At 39.5% G+C, this 16,944-nt stretch overlaps 1 protein-coding gene across 2 annotated transcripts in view; it reads left to right on the forward strand.

Annotated features, from left to right (window-relative positions):
• The first annotated feature begins 2,590 nt into the window (after positions 1 to 2,590).
• The window catches only part of STAU1 (staufen double-stranded RNA binding protein 1), a 78,670-nt gene continuing 64,316 nt past the window's right edge, over positions 2,591 to 16,944 (forward strand). Inside the window, exons 1-3 of one of the 2 annotated variants that reach the window (XM_006839198.1) lie at positions 2,591 to 2,643; positions 6,910 to 6,913; positions 10,050 to 10,338. In XM_006839198.1, coding sequence (XP_006839261.1) covers positions 10,134 to 10,338 — 205 coding nt within the window. In that variant the 5' untranslated portion in view covers positions 2,591 to 2,643; positions 6,910 to 6,913; positions 10,050 to 10,133. Of the gene's footprint in view, positions 2,644 to 6,909; positions 6,914 to 10,049; positions 10,339 to 11,921; positions 12,036 to 15,022; positions 15,180 to 16,944 lie in introns of those variants that run through there. The other variant, XM_006839197.1, reaches the window with a different exon arrangement.

The following is a 16,944-nucleotide window of genomic DNA, read 5'->3' on the forward strand; positions in this document are numbered from 1 at the left end:
TCTAGTCCTCTGTGGCTATGTCACTGACTCTGGGCCCAAGAGTCCCCAGGTCTTGCCACACTGCTGGCCAATCAGGTCTTCACCCAGGTTCACAGAAGTCTATGGAACATTGTAGGGCTTAGCTCACCACTTCATTGCTGTTTTTCCCTCACTTCCCCTTATCGGTGTCGAGCGTGGTCACCAATCACAGCATTTTTAAAAAATGGGTTTTCTCATGGGAATGCGTGCATGAGTCTCATCTGTTCCATGTATTGTGCAGTGATGTCCGAGGTTACTGTTCCAAATGATTGTAGACTATCATACTTCTCATGTCTCTTCCTCTTTCTCTTTCTTATTTACTATAAAATTTGTTCACTGTTAATTTCTTCCTTTTGGTCCTAGCAGTCCATTCTAATTTTTAACTTCTACTTTGGAATCCTGGCGTGATACTGTAGGATAAAGCACAGGACTACAAGGTCAACTTGAACAAGGTTGGCAGTTCAAACCCACCAGTTGCTCCTCAGAAACTCTATACAGAGTCACTCTGAGTCGGAACCGATTCAAAGGCACTTACCACCACCATCACCATCTAGAAAACTAGATGATGTTGTGTCTGAGTCAATTCCAATTCATAATGATTTTGTAGGGCTTCTGATGACTGGTGGGTTTGAACTGCTGTCCTTGCGGTTACTAGTCAGTGCTTATCTTACAGTGCCACACCAGTGCCCAGAAAACTAGATACCCAAATGTCTGACATGGGTTTGGATTGAGGGAGGTATTAGTAAAAAGCATGACAGCTGGTACCGGACCACATCGGGTGGTTTGAGATAGCTCTTTTTGACTGCTCAGAGGCCTTTTTCTGTTTCTCTTAGTGCCAGTTTTTTTGTATAGGTTGGAAAGTTGTTAGGGTATATTTAAAAAAAGAAGAACCTGAGCTGTTAAAATACTAGAGAACAAATGAGAGCACATGATTTTAGTTCTGATATCATTTGAACAAAACAGCTCAGCTACTTTTCATTGACTACTAAGCCATTTAGCAGTGAGAAATTGAAATGAAGGAAATCACTTTATGTTGTAAAAATGCAAAAAGCATCTCAAGATAAATTCTATTTACTACTGACTGCTACTATTTAAGGGAGTCCTGTGAGTTAATATTCGGGACTTCAGAGGCAGTTTGAACTGCAATGTCAGTGGTTCAAGCTCTCCAGCTGCTCCTCAGAAACCCTATACAGGGTCGCTATGGAACCAACTCAGCAGCACTTAACAACTACTATTTAAAAAGAGGGTATGCTCTAGATAAATCAGGCCTGAGAGTTTGTGAATTAAACTGCTATGTTCCCTGTAGTATAATTTTAAAAAATGATGTGATATAAATTCACTAGCATTAATATGTTGTTGTTTTTTAATGTTTTATTATGAATTACGTGATAGTTTACATGGGAGAACATTAGCTTTGCATTCATCCTATGTTGTTTCATTCCATGGTTACAAACCCCCTCCATGCATCATCAACCAACCAAAGGTATACCCTGCAAGCCTGCCCGCCCCCCTATCATCAGCACACAGCCCCTCGCCCTCTCTGTGTCTAAAGTCCCCAGCTGCTCCATCTCGCCATGTCATCATCTCTGCCTCCATCTCTGGGGTCACAGCTTCTCTGCATAAGGTCCCACTCGCTCTCTGCTCTTCTCCCTTGATATGGTCCCAGGGACCTCCGCTCCTAGACTGCAAAGTCAATCACTCCCCTCCTTTTGCTACAAAACGTCTACCTTTACATTTCTAATCCTCACGGTTAGTCCTGATAGCAGTTATTCACTATTGTACCACAAGAGACCTATCCCCATCTCCTTTTATCAGCTCCGTCCAGACAGATTGGATACTACTCAGTGGAGAGTCTACCTTCCTCTGTGCCCTCTAGATCTAGGCTCCTTCTTGAAAGCTTATAAGTCAGTCACTTCTTGCCTTTGTAGCCCCTCCATTTTGGGTAGCCAATATCTAAGTTGCCCATACTCTTGTGTCTGGAGGGGGTGGGAATGATCCTTGCTGTAAAGATTTGTTCCCTCTTTTGAGCTACTGCATCCATAGGTGTAGGTCAAGTTCATCAAATTGTATCATATTACTCTTTTTTTTCCTCTTCTAGTTGAGCTCCAATATGCTTTTTTATTTTGTAATTTAATATAAGAACATTTATATACTAAGTACCTTTTGGTGCATTTTTCCATGTAGTTGCATTTACATCATCAAGCATGTAATAAGGATATTTATGAATAAAATAGTTACTAGCTAAAATGAAAGTATCAGGCCTGTGTGATTGCACATAAGTGATATCCAGATCCTTTTTTAAAAAAAGAATTTCTAGGCATTCAAAGCTGTTATTAGGAGATGCTTGAGCATGAACAAGGACGCTTCTACTATCTTTCATGTACACATTTCTGCAAAGTTCCCACTGCACAGGTCCCGGCCGGTGTGTTGACTCCATAGTGTGTGCTACAGTGTGACATCAAATTTTCATAAACGTTCCAACTTGTAACTTAGAGGTTTCTCTGAAGCTTCAGCCATATGTGCCTTCATTTTCAGGAAAAGACCTCCTCTAGAAAATTCTTATTTTCTAGGGCCTCTCAGAACTGAACCAAAACAACATTGTTCCTGGAGCATCCTCTTTTTAAGGTACAAGTAATTTGGCTCGGTAGTTTCAGCTTGTTACCTGGTATTTTTTCATTCTTACATGGCTTGAGTGGAAAAGGAATTTTACTTCTGGCCCTAATCTTAATGAAACAGAAGAAGTTTTATGAAGTTTGAATGCATGAAATCTAGAGATTTAATTCTAAGTAAATGATGAAAAAAGCTGTTGGCAAGAATAAAACCCTCTAGCCAGCACTTCATATGCTTTAAATGTAGAGACATGAAAGCTGACAGTTGAAATTGTCTTGAAGCAAAACTTGTTCAATCAGCATCTCGGTCACAGCAACGTGTCTAATTTGCTTTATTTCAGGCCTTTGATTTCATTTCTCAGATTGTTTATGTGAAACTTGGCTATCAAAGTTGTGGAACTCAGCATTGTTTTCTGTCATGAGTTAGGGTTATAAATCAAGCTTTGCTTACCACTGGCAGCTGTGATCATTTAGACTAGAAAGAGTTTTCTGAGAGTGTTCAGGGTTTTATAGTCTTTTGCAGACTGCAGGAGACCAGCATTTAACAATGCTAGCACTTTCCCGCCAAGAGCTTGTCCCTCACATCACCACACAGTTTCCTGAGGGTAGTGATTAGTGAACAAGCTGACCCTCCTGTCTTTGGAGATGATTGCGAATATTGAAACATAAGGAAATTAGAGACGTTTTACAAAGTGTAATGAATGGATTTACACTCACACATGGAATATGTGTACTGTTTTTCTTCCAAAGAATCCAAAAGGACATTACCATGCCTCAGCATTTCTTCAGTGTTTCAGCTATTACATTGCTACAACTTAAACTTGGTCAACATTCTGTTATGTACTCCGGGGAAACTGAGGTACAGGGTTGTTAAGAGTTCGGCATATGATTGCCAGCTGAGTTGGGAGTAGAACAGAAAGCCACAGCTCAGAAGTTTGATTTGCTTGAACATTGTTGGTTGCTACTTAGCAGCGAGGCTGGTTTCTTAGAAACTGGGTCTTGGCACTGGGTCTGTTTTGCATGAAGATGTGATGGTAAGTGCATTTGTTTCTCATAGGTGACTCATGGGTGCAGACTACCATTTCCCTTTGCCGAAAGGGAAAGCCAGTTAACCATTAGGTTGAATGGCTGGAAACCCTATGCTGGGTCTCTGTGTGTCATAACCAATTCCACAGCATATAACCACCACTGCCAAGCTCCTCCTTAGGAAAATGTCACACAGCATTACTCCTAAAATCCTGTAAATCATGAAGAGGTATTTATTTTGCTTAGTTTAGACATTTATATTTATTCACTTTTTAATTTAGATATAAGAAATTTCTACATTAAAAAAAAACAAAACAAACAACCTGTGTTTGAGTGTAGTCATTTTTGAGAATTTCTTTCAGGGAAAGGGAGGGGGAGCCTGACGTGGTTTAAAAACTAGGAAAAAAAGATCACAATCTGTTAGTCTAATTTTCTTCACATTTGTACAAAGTATGGTGTGGTGGTTTTTCTTTGAATGTGCACTTAATAATGAACTTTACTTAAGAAATTTTCTGTAAACGGACCACTGCCCAGTGGATATTACATTTGTGTAGAAAGAAAATTCTTCGTCACCACGTGGCGTCCAGCCAAGTGTGAGACAGGGCCCCATTCAGTTCAGTCAGTTGTAGTGGATGCAAAGGTCTTGAACAGCAAGGGCTGTTTGCAGGCTGGGTTTTGTTGTTGTTGTTGTTAGCTAATTTTATTGTCTTGCAAGTTACTGTGTCTAATCAGAGCTACTTTTCCTATGTCTTTCTCTTAAGCACATAGTGTGCTAGTCTTTTTTTTTTTTTTTTAAGTTTAGTCATAATTCTTTTAAAAAACTGTGTGAATTTATAAGCTTGCCACTGAACATTGTTTGCTTGACTTTAACCTTAAAGCAGTTTTACTGGGAGAGATTATGTAGAATATCGATCAACATTCTATATTTGTAGCTGCATATTCAATTTGTTATTGTTGTTGTTAAGTACTGTCAAGTCGATTCTAACCCATAGCCACTCTGTACAGGGTTTCCAAGGCTGTAAATCTTTACGGGAGCAGAAAGCCTCATCTTTCTTCCGCGGAACAGCTGGTAGTTTCGAAGTGCTGATCTTAATGTTCGCAACCCAATTCGTAACCGCTGCGCTACCAGAGCATATTCAGTTTAGAGTCAGTGAATTGCTGTTTCCAGTTTAGGGTGAAATGAGGAATTTACTTGCAGAACATCCAAGAGAATGTGCCAGAAAAGGATCTTACGAAAAATAACTGTTGAATGTAAGGGGATGATGTGGGAATTTTAGGTATACTTCTTGTTGTTGTTAAGTGCCATTGTGTCACTTCTGACTCATATCAAACCTGTATAAGGTTTTCGGGGAGCAGCTAGTGGGTTTGAACCATTGACTTTGTAGTTAGCAGTCCAGTGCTTATCCTATAACACCACACTAGGACTCCTTAGGTATACTATTGTTGTTATGTGCCGTAGAGTCGGTTCTGACTCATAGAGACCCTGTTTAGGACTTCTGAGAAGTGACTGGTAAGTTTGAACTGCTGACTTTGTGGTTGAAACCAACATTGTATGGCGCCACACCAGGACTCCATTAGGTATCCTGTTATGGTTATTAACTACTAGGGGGCTTCAAAAAAGTGTGTGGAAGAATTCCATTGTCTTTTCTATTTTTCACAAACCTTTTTGAAAGCCCCTTATAGTATAAGACTACCTACCAGAGAGCCTTGGTGTGCACTGTGGGTTAATGTGCCACACTGGAAAGCCATTTGAATTGCAAGGTTGGCAGTTCAAGCTCACCAGCAGTTCCTCGGAAACACTATACAGGGTCGCTATGGGTCGGAGCCAACTCGACAGCACTTTACAACAACAACAACAACAAAAGTGACTTTTTGTGATAGGAAAATTATTTTATTTCTTAACAGTTTTTTTTTGTGTGTTGCTTATTGACAGAATTTTCTGAGGATGGAACCTCCAAAAACTAGAGAGACCAGATTAATAGATTTAGAGTTGCTGCTTTAAAGAGCTTATGCTTCTTTGATAAAAAACAAACAAACCCAACCCACTGTCATCAAGTTGATTCTACCTCATAGTGACCCTGTAGGACAGTAGAACTGCTTCTCAGGGTTTTCAAGATGATAAATATTTATGGCAGCAGACAGCCTCACTTGCACGCATGGAGTGACTTGTGGGTTTGAACCGCTGACCTTATGACTGGCAATCTAGCATTTACTCTATGATGCCACCAGTGTTCCTTTAACCAATAATCTTTCCAGAATTTGAGCGTGTTGGGTCTCATCAACTTTATTCAGAGTCATAATGACCCCATGTGACAGAATAGAACTACCCCATAGGGTCTTCTCGGCTGTAATCCTTAGGGAAGCAGATTATCAAGTCTTTCTTTCATGGAGCTGCTGGGTGGGTTTGAACTGCAAACCTTTGGTTAATAACTGCATGTATAACTGTTGCACCACATTTTTTTGGGAAACAACACTTATTAAAAAGGGGGCTGATGTATTGATTACTGTAACAGTGTAAATAGATTATTATAAGTCATATGTTAATCCAGTTAGATATGTGTTTTCCAGTAATTGCCGAAGTAGTTATTTTATACTATAAGGATTTGATAGTTCGTTAAAGGTGAATAAGACTACCTTCTTGTGTACAACACAAACTCTGCACTCAATATGGTCTGGTCTTAGTAGATTCACTGCTGATAGAGAGTAAGCATTTTATGCCTGACCACTTTTTAGCCCCTCATGTAGTATAATTTTAAAAAATACTTTTGTGTAGAGATCATGTGCTCATATTCTCCTTCCTTAAAACCCACAACATTTGTAAATTGGAAGCTGCCACTCAAGACTCTGTTTTGATGAGAAGATATTTGCCAGTGTGAAGACCAAGGGAACATGGGATTAAGGAATCTTTTGAAAAAGCGTACCTAGGACTCCCATCATTTCATCCTCCCATCATTTCATCCCTTGTAGTGTTACAAGATAGGACTTGAGAGTGAGATGAGTGGGCTTTCTTGAGTGGGTGTCTGTCTGAAGCTCCTCAAATAGGAAACAGTAGGAGATTCAAGGATCTCATCTCTGCCAAAGGGTGGGGGGGCTAGGAAATAACACAACCCAGGCTTGGCTGTGAAAGGGACAGTAGAAGAATCTTGGTGTTTCTAACTTTTCAACCAAATTTTTCTATTTGTAAAATATTGATGTTCTGTAGCATTTTAATTGCTCTTAAGTCCCTGCATTGCCTGGTGGAGAGTAATCCTTAAAGAAAGGTTTAAAGAAAATGACTCAGGTTTGCATTTAAGGGTTTTCTCTTTAGTACAGAGTACAGGTTGAGCAACATATTCAAAATTTGTATAGAAGTAATGTCTTCCCAGGACTCCTGGTGTGATGCTGTATGATCAGCACTGGACTGTGAAGCACAACGTTGGCGGTTCAAACCCACCAGCTGCTCCTCAGAAACCCTATACAGGATCACTATGAGTCGGAACTGACTCGACAGCACTCAACAACATTTCCCCAATGCTATAATTCCCCGAAAGTCTGCTCTGAACTATATAAAAATCAGAACCTTTGTTCTTTAAAAATATATTTAGAAATATAAATCAACAATGTATTTCTCCTTCTCCCTAGCTGCCATGGCTTTCCTGACATGGAGAGGAGGTAGTAAAATATTATCATCACCTTTTGGAGATGAAAAGGGAGTTTTCTTCCTAAGAGTGTAGGCTACTTACCGCATTAGTTAGTGAGACTGTTGTGTCAGCTAGTGTATGTGTATTTGAAACTGCATCCTTGGCCTCTTGATCCCTAGTTGCTAGCACTTCTCCCTTGTTGCCCCCAGTATGACAACCTAAAGATACCTCCAGACATAGGCAGATGTCCCCTGGGAAGCAAACTCATGCTAGATGAGAAAACTACTGCTTTAGATACTCTTCTGAGGTTTAAAGACACAGGAAACAGTAGCCATAAAGTTATCCCCTGGTGTCAGCGTAGAGCTGGGCTGCGTAGGGTTTTCAGTGATTGGTTTTCCTGAAGGTAGATGGGTGGCTAGACCTTTCCTCCAGGGTGCCTCTGGGTTGATGTGAACTTCTTTTAGATTAGATAGCGGTTAGCAGCCGAGCATGTTAACTGCTTGGACGCCCAGGGACTCCTAAAGACCTATACCAAAAATCCAAATTCACTGCCATGGAGTTGATTGCAGCTCATAGCGATCCTGTACAGGGTTTTCAAGGCTGTATAAATCTTTACTGGAGCAGAAAGCCACAAATTTCTCCCACCTAAACATACAAGGTCGGTTTGAACCATAAGGTCATCCCTTTGAACAAGGTTAGCGGCTCCTTAGAAACCCTATACAGGGTCAACTTGATGGTGCTTAATAGCAACAACAAAAAGACACAGAGGAGTCCTGGTGTGGCACTGTAGGATAAGCACTGGACAGGTAACCACAAGGTTGGCGGTTCAAACCCAACAGCTGTTCCTTTGAGACCCTTATACAGGATAGAGTGTTAAATACATGTAGAGTGTTAAATTAGCAGATGGCTAAAAATGTTAGCAAATGAATACTATTTGTTGAATTTTAGTTTTGGTCTTGTTGGAAAATTAAAATTTGTAAAGCAAACAGCCTTATTTTTGGAGAACCTTTAAAAAATATTTTTATTTGGAATTTTCAACTAGTTTCAACCGTTATAAAAACATAACTCTTCCAGGTGAACGTTAGCAGTTTGGGGCCGTCTTAATTAGAAGCCTATTTCTGTCTTTCTTAACTTTTAGTAAACGTATGTATTAATAATGTCTTTGGCTGGAAATGCTTGGCACAGGGCCTGTTTTAGATAGCATTAGCCAAAAAAGATCCTAAATTAAGAAGGCGAGCCCCACCCTTTCTAAATTCAGTTCATTCAGGGTCTCTGATTCTAGGAGCCTGGTGGTAGGCAAAGCTGAGCTGCTCATTCTGGGATGTGGGTGGACGCTGGCACAGACACTGCTGTGTAGCTTGTTTTTTCAGCTTGTGACCTCTGGTGTGAAGTTGTGAGTACATCATAAATGAATTTTTTTTTTTTTTTTTTTGGCATAGGAAAACACCCTCAAGACAGTTAGAAAGCGGAAAAGGGAGAGTGAGTGAGTGTGTTAAATTTACTTTTATATTTTGACAGCTGAAGGGAGAAACGACAATGAAACGAGATCACAGCTGACTTTAAAACTGTTTTGGACTTCTCTGTTGACACTGGCCCCTTGTCAGCAAACACTGTTCTCCAGATTTTCAGTGGATCTCTGGTTTTATTCTGATTCTGAAAGTATAGATCAGTAAACAGGAACAATTGCAGTATTGGTGAATTTTGTTCATTAAGATCATGTGAATGTGACTACTAACCCAAGTCTGATTTCAGATGAATTGCTTTTGAGTTTTGTAGCGCTGCTTTTTACCTTCTAGCTAGAGAGAATGTGCCAGGATTCCTCAAGTAACTGAATTGCTCATTCCTCTCTTTTTAGAGGTCTAGTAGCTTTAATTAGAGATCACATTGAGAGTTTTGGGTTTTTTTTGGGAAAATTAAAGCTAAAGCAACAAACAATTAATCCATGAAAGAAATTCTAACTGGTTTGCTGGGTTTTCCTCTTTGGTTGGCTCTTTTCTGAGAAACCTGTCATTTCTGTTGTTATTGGCGGTAACTTTTGAGTAGTTTTAACTCACTTAAAACATTTCAGCTTCTGAAGGATGGCCATGAAAATGAGCAAACTCTCCTTATTTATAACCTGTGAAGAAATTTGTATTTAGAAATAATGGCTTTTGCTGTCTTCTAATTTGTAAAATGATGAAGATAAACAATCTCTTAGTTTGTCCTGTCCCACACTGCCCTGCCCCAGTCATACCATTTAAAATGACCAAAGTCTGCAGTCTGTTCCTGTCTCCTTCATCTTCTCCACTTCTGCTTTTAGTAGTACAAATATTATAGATTGCATGATTGTGAGCATTGATGTCAGCTCTGTAACTGAATGAGACCATATCACACAAATCTCTTAGGAAAACAAATGGACATTTTATTATGATAAGGAAAGAGATGCAGAAGTGAGAAATTCTTCCCTTTCTTCAGGCAATGTTAAAAGTACTTTAAAATGGCAAATATTCAGTAATAAACATTATCACACCATACTCTACTGCTTCTCATTGTAAAATGAACATGAAGAACATGTGGGTTTAAAAGTCCTTTAAAAAAAAACAACACACGAAACACTGTAGGGAAAGTCACAAGCCCAGGAAATGTGCATATTCCAATGAGAAATGATCATCCTAGCTACATGCTAAATGGGACTATTTTCATACTTGCTTAAGTGACACCGATTTTGACTGAGTATTGACAGTTAAATATCTCCTCTATAATTTATCTTTTTATTTTCTTTCCCTTAAACTTTTAGGTAGAACTTTAGACTTCATAGCACTGAATTAACCTGCACTGAAAGCTGTTTACCTGCAGTTGTTCACTTTTGTTGAAAGTGACCATGTCTCAAGTTCAAGTGCAAGTTCAGAACCCATCTGCTGCTCTCTCAGGGAGCCAAATACTGAACAAGAACCAGTCTCTTCTCTCACAGCCTTTGATGAGTATTCCTTCTACTACTAGTTCTCTGCCCTCTGAAAATGCAGGTAGACCTATTCAAAACTCTGCTTTACCCTCTGCATCTATCACATCCACCAGTGCAGCTGCAGGTAAGCGTCTGAATCCAAGTGTCTTCTATTTCAAATGTTTTCTTAGTCTGTTTTCTGATCTGATAAGTAGGTTTGCAGTTGTAGGGAGTTCTCAAATTTACCTTCAAGAAGCAGAAGAAAGAATTGCCATCCACTCTTCTTTATCCCAGATGTGAAACACTGGTTATACATTGTGTTGTTGGAGATCTCAGTTGGCAGATCATTTCAAAAATTGTGAGAAAGGGAATTGAAAACTACTCAAAATAGAAAGCCTAGTCTAGTCTATTATAAAGTGGTGACTGGCAGAACGATTTGAACAATAATCCACTTTTGATATTTATTGTTGTATGGAATTTTAAAATTATTTCCCAGAAGTGACAAATAACTCTTATGTGTACAGGCTCTCTCTCTGTGTGTTGATGAGGTTTTATTCCAAGCAAAGGGGGCAGCCAGATTTTACTAGAAACAAAAAAGTATATTGCTATTTGTTCATTTTATTTCAAGCAAGTAAGTTTAAACTCTAGAGGCTCTAGAGATTAAAAAAAAAAAAAAAAAAGCAGATTTGGAAACATTCAAGTCTGATTAGGAAAATGAACTAAAGCTACTCATTGATTACTCGATACATAACTTTTTTTTTTTTTAAACGCTTAAAACCAATATTTTGCTCCTTGCCTTCCAAAGCAGCAAGACCAGTTAAACAAATGGAATGCCAGTATTGAGTGCCTCAGTCCCAGAGTCACCCTATAACAAATCCTTTTCCATATGCTAGAACGTGTCCCTTGCATTTCCTCCTTCCTTGTCCCATTTCCTTTACTTTGTAAATCAGTTCGTAGAGTGTTTGCTTTTCACACTTCATGACCTCTTTGCCCTGCTGTCCAGAGATCTCCTTGAACTGGCTCACCAGGTAGCATTCTTGGCTTGTCAGAAACTCCTAGACATTCAGTTTTCCCTGATTTTGCCATGTGAGACCACCTTCAAAGACAAAGGCACAAGAGTTATGTTGGTCCTTTGGGATTTATTGGTTTTTCTTCTAATAGGTTCTTATGTCTGCATCCTGTTGACTTTGCAGAATTCACTTCCAGCACGCCCAGTTTATTTTACTTATGGAAGTGTCAAAACTAGGTCATTCAGTGTCAGGATGACTGCTTCTGGAGAAGTTAGCTGTCTGGAAAATGCCAATCATTGTTTGAGAGAAGGTGTTGACACATTGAGTTTGGTGAACAGGGTATGATGATAGCCAGTGTTACTGGCTTGGACGACCTCTTTGTTACTCTCTGGTTGGCTCTACTGTTACTGATTTATCTGATGCCAAATCTTGCTTTACCTGCCAAGGTTTAGTTACTACCTTGACTTTTGTTCTCTTTTGAAGACACACCCTCTCCTTCTAGGTAGGTTATCCGGCTTCAGCTCGTTCAGAAAGATCACAGAAGTATTTTCTGCAGTCATATGCTCCAGTATGGTTTGCAGTTTGACATCCCTGATGCTCTAAATCCTCATTTCTTCCATTTGTTTTTCCTCTATTTTCCTACCCGTGGGAGAGCAGCAGTCTTCCATGCTGCTAGTTGACGTCAATGCTCTTACATTATTTTGCAGTTCCTTCTAACATGGCACACCCCAAAGAGAAAACCCCAATGTGTCTTGTGAATGAGTTAGCCTGTTTCAACAAGATTCAGCCCGAGTATAAACTTTTGCATGAGCGAGGCCCAGCTCACTGTAAGGTAAATATTGTCCATACTGCTTATGCATTTTTCAACCACCAGAAATGTTTTGTTTTGTTTTTTGACACTTTTGAAAGTAGTGCTGTGATTCCATTTACATATTTCAAACTGTTGAGGTTGTCTTCAAAAGATGAAAAAGGATAGATTTTTGAAGGGTTGCTTCTTTTTTCATACTTGCAGAATGGATCAAAGGAAAGATGGCCTTCTTTTTAGGATATTTGATGTTTAAAACTCCAGTTTGTTCTGTGGATGTTTAGAAATCTGAAGAGAGACAGTTCTCAAGCACCTGGGAATGATTGCAGTGCATTTCCTAGACTCTGGGTCTCCTTTGGTCTGCAGCCTACCTCTGGCTCCCTGCTTCTTACACGAGAGTGCCTTTGACTGGGCAGGGAGAGGAAGGGAATGGGAAGTTAGTTTTTACTCTTGTTAGCAATCCAGTAAAAGGTTTGAAGATAGAAGGTAGAACTTAGTCTCAAAGTGAGTGTTTTGCATTATCTCTGATTTCAGTTATCCATATCATTCTTCTTAGCTTAGAGAATGAAGAACTGGCTGTAATTTGCAATATGTATCCAGGAATTCAGCCTCTCAAACTTGTGTACTATCTGTGCCAAAGTGCATTTTGGAACTGAGTTTTTGCATTTTACATTTTGTGACTGTAGCAGAAGAGGATGGTAGTATGAGAGTTTGAAGAAGTGGTTCTCCTGTTGCTGATCCTAGTCTTGTAGCAAAGATAGTGAATTTAAGGAGAAGTTACTTAATTTCTTTATGCCTCAGTTTCGTGACATGCAAAACCTTAAACCTTCCATTTGCATAAAAGTAGCATCAGCCTTCACTCTCAGTTGGCACCATAGAATAACACTGCTAGGTGAGAGGACTGGAGCCAGACTGGTCTGGGTTGGAATCCAACTTCCTAGTAGCTGTGTGACCTTGGGAAATAAGTACTTCTTTTTGAACCTCAGTTTCTTCATCTGTAAAATGGGGAAAATACATACTGAGTAGGTCTGTTATGTGAGAAAATATTTTTAAAATGTAGGGTGTGATACTAGTATTTGGTAAGGGCTTAATAAATGGTAGCTGTTAATATTAAAGCAGTTAAGCCTTTAAGAAAAACAAACTTCCCATTCACATAAAGTTAATTTTAATATTATTTCAAAGCATAATTATATTTCAAATGTGTCTTCATGTTTGGGGGGCAAGCAGTCATTTGCTGTAACGGTTACACTTCTCCTACAGGATTTTTTTTTTTTGCAGACCTTAGCTTTGGGATTCCCTTCATTAACTTTTTTTCTATTTTTGGAAGCTGTTCTTTCTCACCTGGACTTGAATACTTTTTAGGTAGTCTTGCTGTATTGTTTGTTCAATCCATAACCACCTATTTTTACCCAGCAGTTGCTCTAAGAGGAGAAGTTCTCTCCTTCTGGGTGACCATTAGACTCTTTAAAAAGTCAGAGGTCTGGTGTACCTTTCATTCTTTCAAAACCAAGATTCTAACCATACTACCAACCCTCCACAGAGCACAGCTGAGTGGCAACAGCGCCGGATGGGGAAAGTCCCGGAGAAAGGCAAGACTGTTAATAAAATTAACTGTTTTTTGTTTTGCTTTTTAGCCTTTTCCCCTCAGTGCCTTTCCGTGAAAAGATCACCAAAACCCCCCAGGGACTGCACAGCATCTCAGGCTTCTGCTGTTTGCCCTTGTGGGCTAGCCAGGATTTTCAGGTCATGCTCAGAAACTGCAGCATACGTGCAGGAGCCCCTCATGTTTCAAGGGAGACCGAGGGTCTTTAATATTTCCCTTTAGTGGAAGATGTGTACTGAGGGAATCCTGAAGTTAAGACCTACAAGAAAAAAAACCAGTGAGGCAGGTTGCCCTCTCCCCTCAGACACTAGATTCAAATGCCCTTGAAGTGCCCAAACCCATGAGTCCCTTACAAATTATTTATAGATGGATAGAGTGATAGTCAGTGATAGAGAACACCAGAAAAAGAAAAGCACTGGTAGATTTGAGTTAAGATCCAAAGGAGTGGCTGCGAGGCATTAGGGTACGTCACCACCACTTTGGGAGTTTTTTAAAAATAACACACGCTGAGGAGTCTGCAGTCAGAACCCCTGGGGGCGGGACCAGAACACTCGTTACTTCTTTAGGCACCCCACATGTGCTTTGGATATAAACCAAAGTGGAGGACTCTCCGTTCTGTAGTTTTTGGGGGACACTATTTAATAATGATGGATTAATGGAACCTAATGTGAGAGTTGGGATGCACTTGGGTTACCTTTATACTTAAAAAGAAAGAAGGCGGCTTGCTCTCAGAGGCATGTGTTGAGGATCAGTGAGCTGTTCGGATGCTGCCTCAGATTGAGTTCAGAAACATTTGTAGATCTTTGTGTGCTGTGGATCTGATTTCCTTCTGAAAGAATGGAGGCAGCAGCAGAATAGTATATAGATTTTTTGTTGTTATGTGCCGTGGAGTCGGCTCAGTATATAGATAGAAAGCAACATAATAAATAGAACCTGGTTGACATTTTCAAATTTGCACAAGTTCTGGCCTATGAAGGGGTATGTTTTCATAAACACAAACACATTACAGCATCCATACAAATGTCCTAATGTGCAGGAGGTAACTGCCAACTTGTCTGAATCAAATTTGCTGAATTTCTTCCATGAGAAATCATTGGAAGACCCTATTTATTAGGTTGACTTACAAATGAGTCTAATATTTTCATATGTAAGACAGCATTTTTCAATCTCTATATATACCGCCATCTTTCAGATTTTAAAAGGAGTGCTATGCAACTTTCTTCAGTATACTGAAGAAGTCTTTTTCTGCTTATAAAACCAACAAAAAATAAACATGGTGGTGAAGGGATAAATCACCAAGATGATGTCTAGGCCTTTTAAATCATGACCATAAAAAATGTTCAAGGTCCAAGTGACATATACATTCAACATCAGGTTTCATGAATTGAGAGCTCACAATTTTCATTTGTAGGTGTTTACAGTACAGCTCACACTTGGAGATCAGCACTGGGAAGCTGAAGGAACTAGTATTAAAAAAGCCCAGCACACAGCTGCTGCCAAAGCTTTCGAAGGAACAAAATTTCCTAAACCTATAGCCCGCCCTTTTCGTAGCGAAGGAAGGAATCCAGGTATTATGCGTGGGCCAAGACAGGTTCCTTTCAAAAGTGTGTCTAGAGGTACCCATTTAGTATGTATATGAATTATTTCTTAACTAACTTAATGATTTTGAAAGCACAGATTTTACACTATCAGTGGCAAATGCTTATCTTCTAGGAATTCTTTATGTTATTCCAAAGCAGTGGTTCCCAGGCTATGGTCCCTCGATTCCTGGTGATCTGGAGAAGTGGTCATGAGGGTAAGGAGCGTGAAGGGAAATCACCAAGTGATTTATAAAAAGCATAATGAAAATACATTGTTTCCTCGTAATCAGGTTGTGTGTATTCTCAAGGAAGGTTGATTTTGCTGGAGTTGCTTCAACTCCATGTGGCAGTATCGATTCTGCCACGGCGATCATGGCCCTAACTGTCAGTTACATGTGTCCTGACCATGAAAATAACTAGAACAGCACTTACATATTTATTATTTAATAAATATCCACCTGAATTTAGAGATCATCTGAAGAACAGATTTGATGCATTAAACACTGAAGACCGAAGACCAGAAGAGTTTGTGGGATGACATCAAAAACATCATACATGAAGAAAGCAAAAAGTCATTGAGAAGACAAGAAAGAAGGAAAAGGTCAAAATGGATGTCAGAAAAGATGCTGAAACTTGCTCTCCAGCATAGAGATGCTAAAGCAAATGGAAGAAATGAGGAGGTGAACAGAAAATTTCAAAGATCAGTTTTAGAAGATAAAGCCAAATATTACAACAAAATGTGCAAAGAAAAGGAACTGAAGAAAAAATTCAAGCCTTGACTTTAAAATCGTTATTGAAAGATTCTCTGGGCAAATTATTGAATGATGCAGAAAGCATCAAGAGAAGATGGAAGGAAAACGCAAGAGTCACTGTACCAAAAGGCAATGAATGGTTCATGTTCAACCGTTTCAAGAGGTAGCATATGATCAAGAGCCAATGATACAGAAGGAGGAAGTCCAAGGTGCATTGAACGAATTGGCAAAGAACAAGACACCAGGAATTTATGGAATCAAAATTGAAATCTTTCAAGAAAGTGTGGTGGCACAGGAGGCACTCACTCATCTCTGCTAAGAAATTTGAAAGACAACTATATGGCCGACTGATTGGAAGACTTCCATATTTGTGCCCATTCCAAAGAGGGGTGACCCAACAGAATGCAGAAATTATCGGACAATCTCTTTGATATCCCATGTGAGTAAAGTGTTACTAAAGGTAATACAGAGATGGCTACAATCATACATTGACAGAGACCTTCCAGAAGTTCAAGTCGGATTCAGAAGATGCCGTGGAATGAGGGATATCATTGCTGATGTCCGATGGATCTTGGCTGAAAGCAGAGACTATCAGCAAGATGTGTACCTGTGCTTTATTGACTACGCAGAGGCTTATGGATCATGACAAGCTCTGGACAACATTGTGAAGAATGAGTATTCTGGAACACTTAATTTTGCTCATGAGGAATATACCTGGACCAAGAGGCAGTTGTTCGAACAGAACATGGGAACACTGATTTAAAATTAAGAAAGGTGTGCAACAACGTTGTATTCTTTCACCATACTTATTCAGCCTGTACACTGAGCAAATAATCCGGGTTCTATGAAGGAAAATGTGGCATCAGGATTGGAGGAAGACTCATTACCAACCTTGCTTGCTGGAAGTGAAGAGGACTTAAAATATTTGCTGATTAAGATCAAAGAGCACAGCCTTCGGTATGGATTACATCTCAGTGTAAAGAAAACAAAAATCCTCACCA

Source organism: Chrysochloris asiatica, unplaced genomic scaffold (assembly GCF_000296735.1).
Source record: "Chrysochloris asiatica unplaced genomic scaffold, ChrAsi1.0 scaffold00023, whole genome shotgun sequence".
In the NCBI taxonomy this organism is placed as follows: Eukaryota; Metazoa; Chordata; class Mammalia; order Afrosoricida; family Chrysochloridae; genus Chrysochloris; species Chrysochloris asiatica.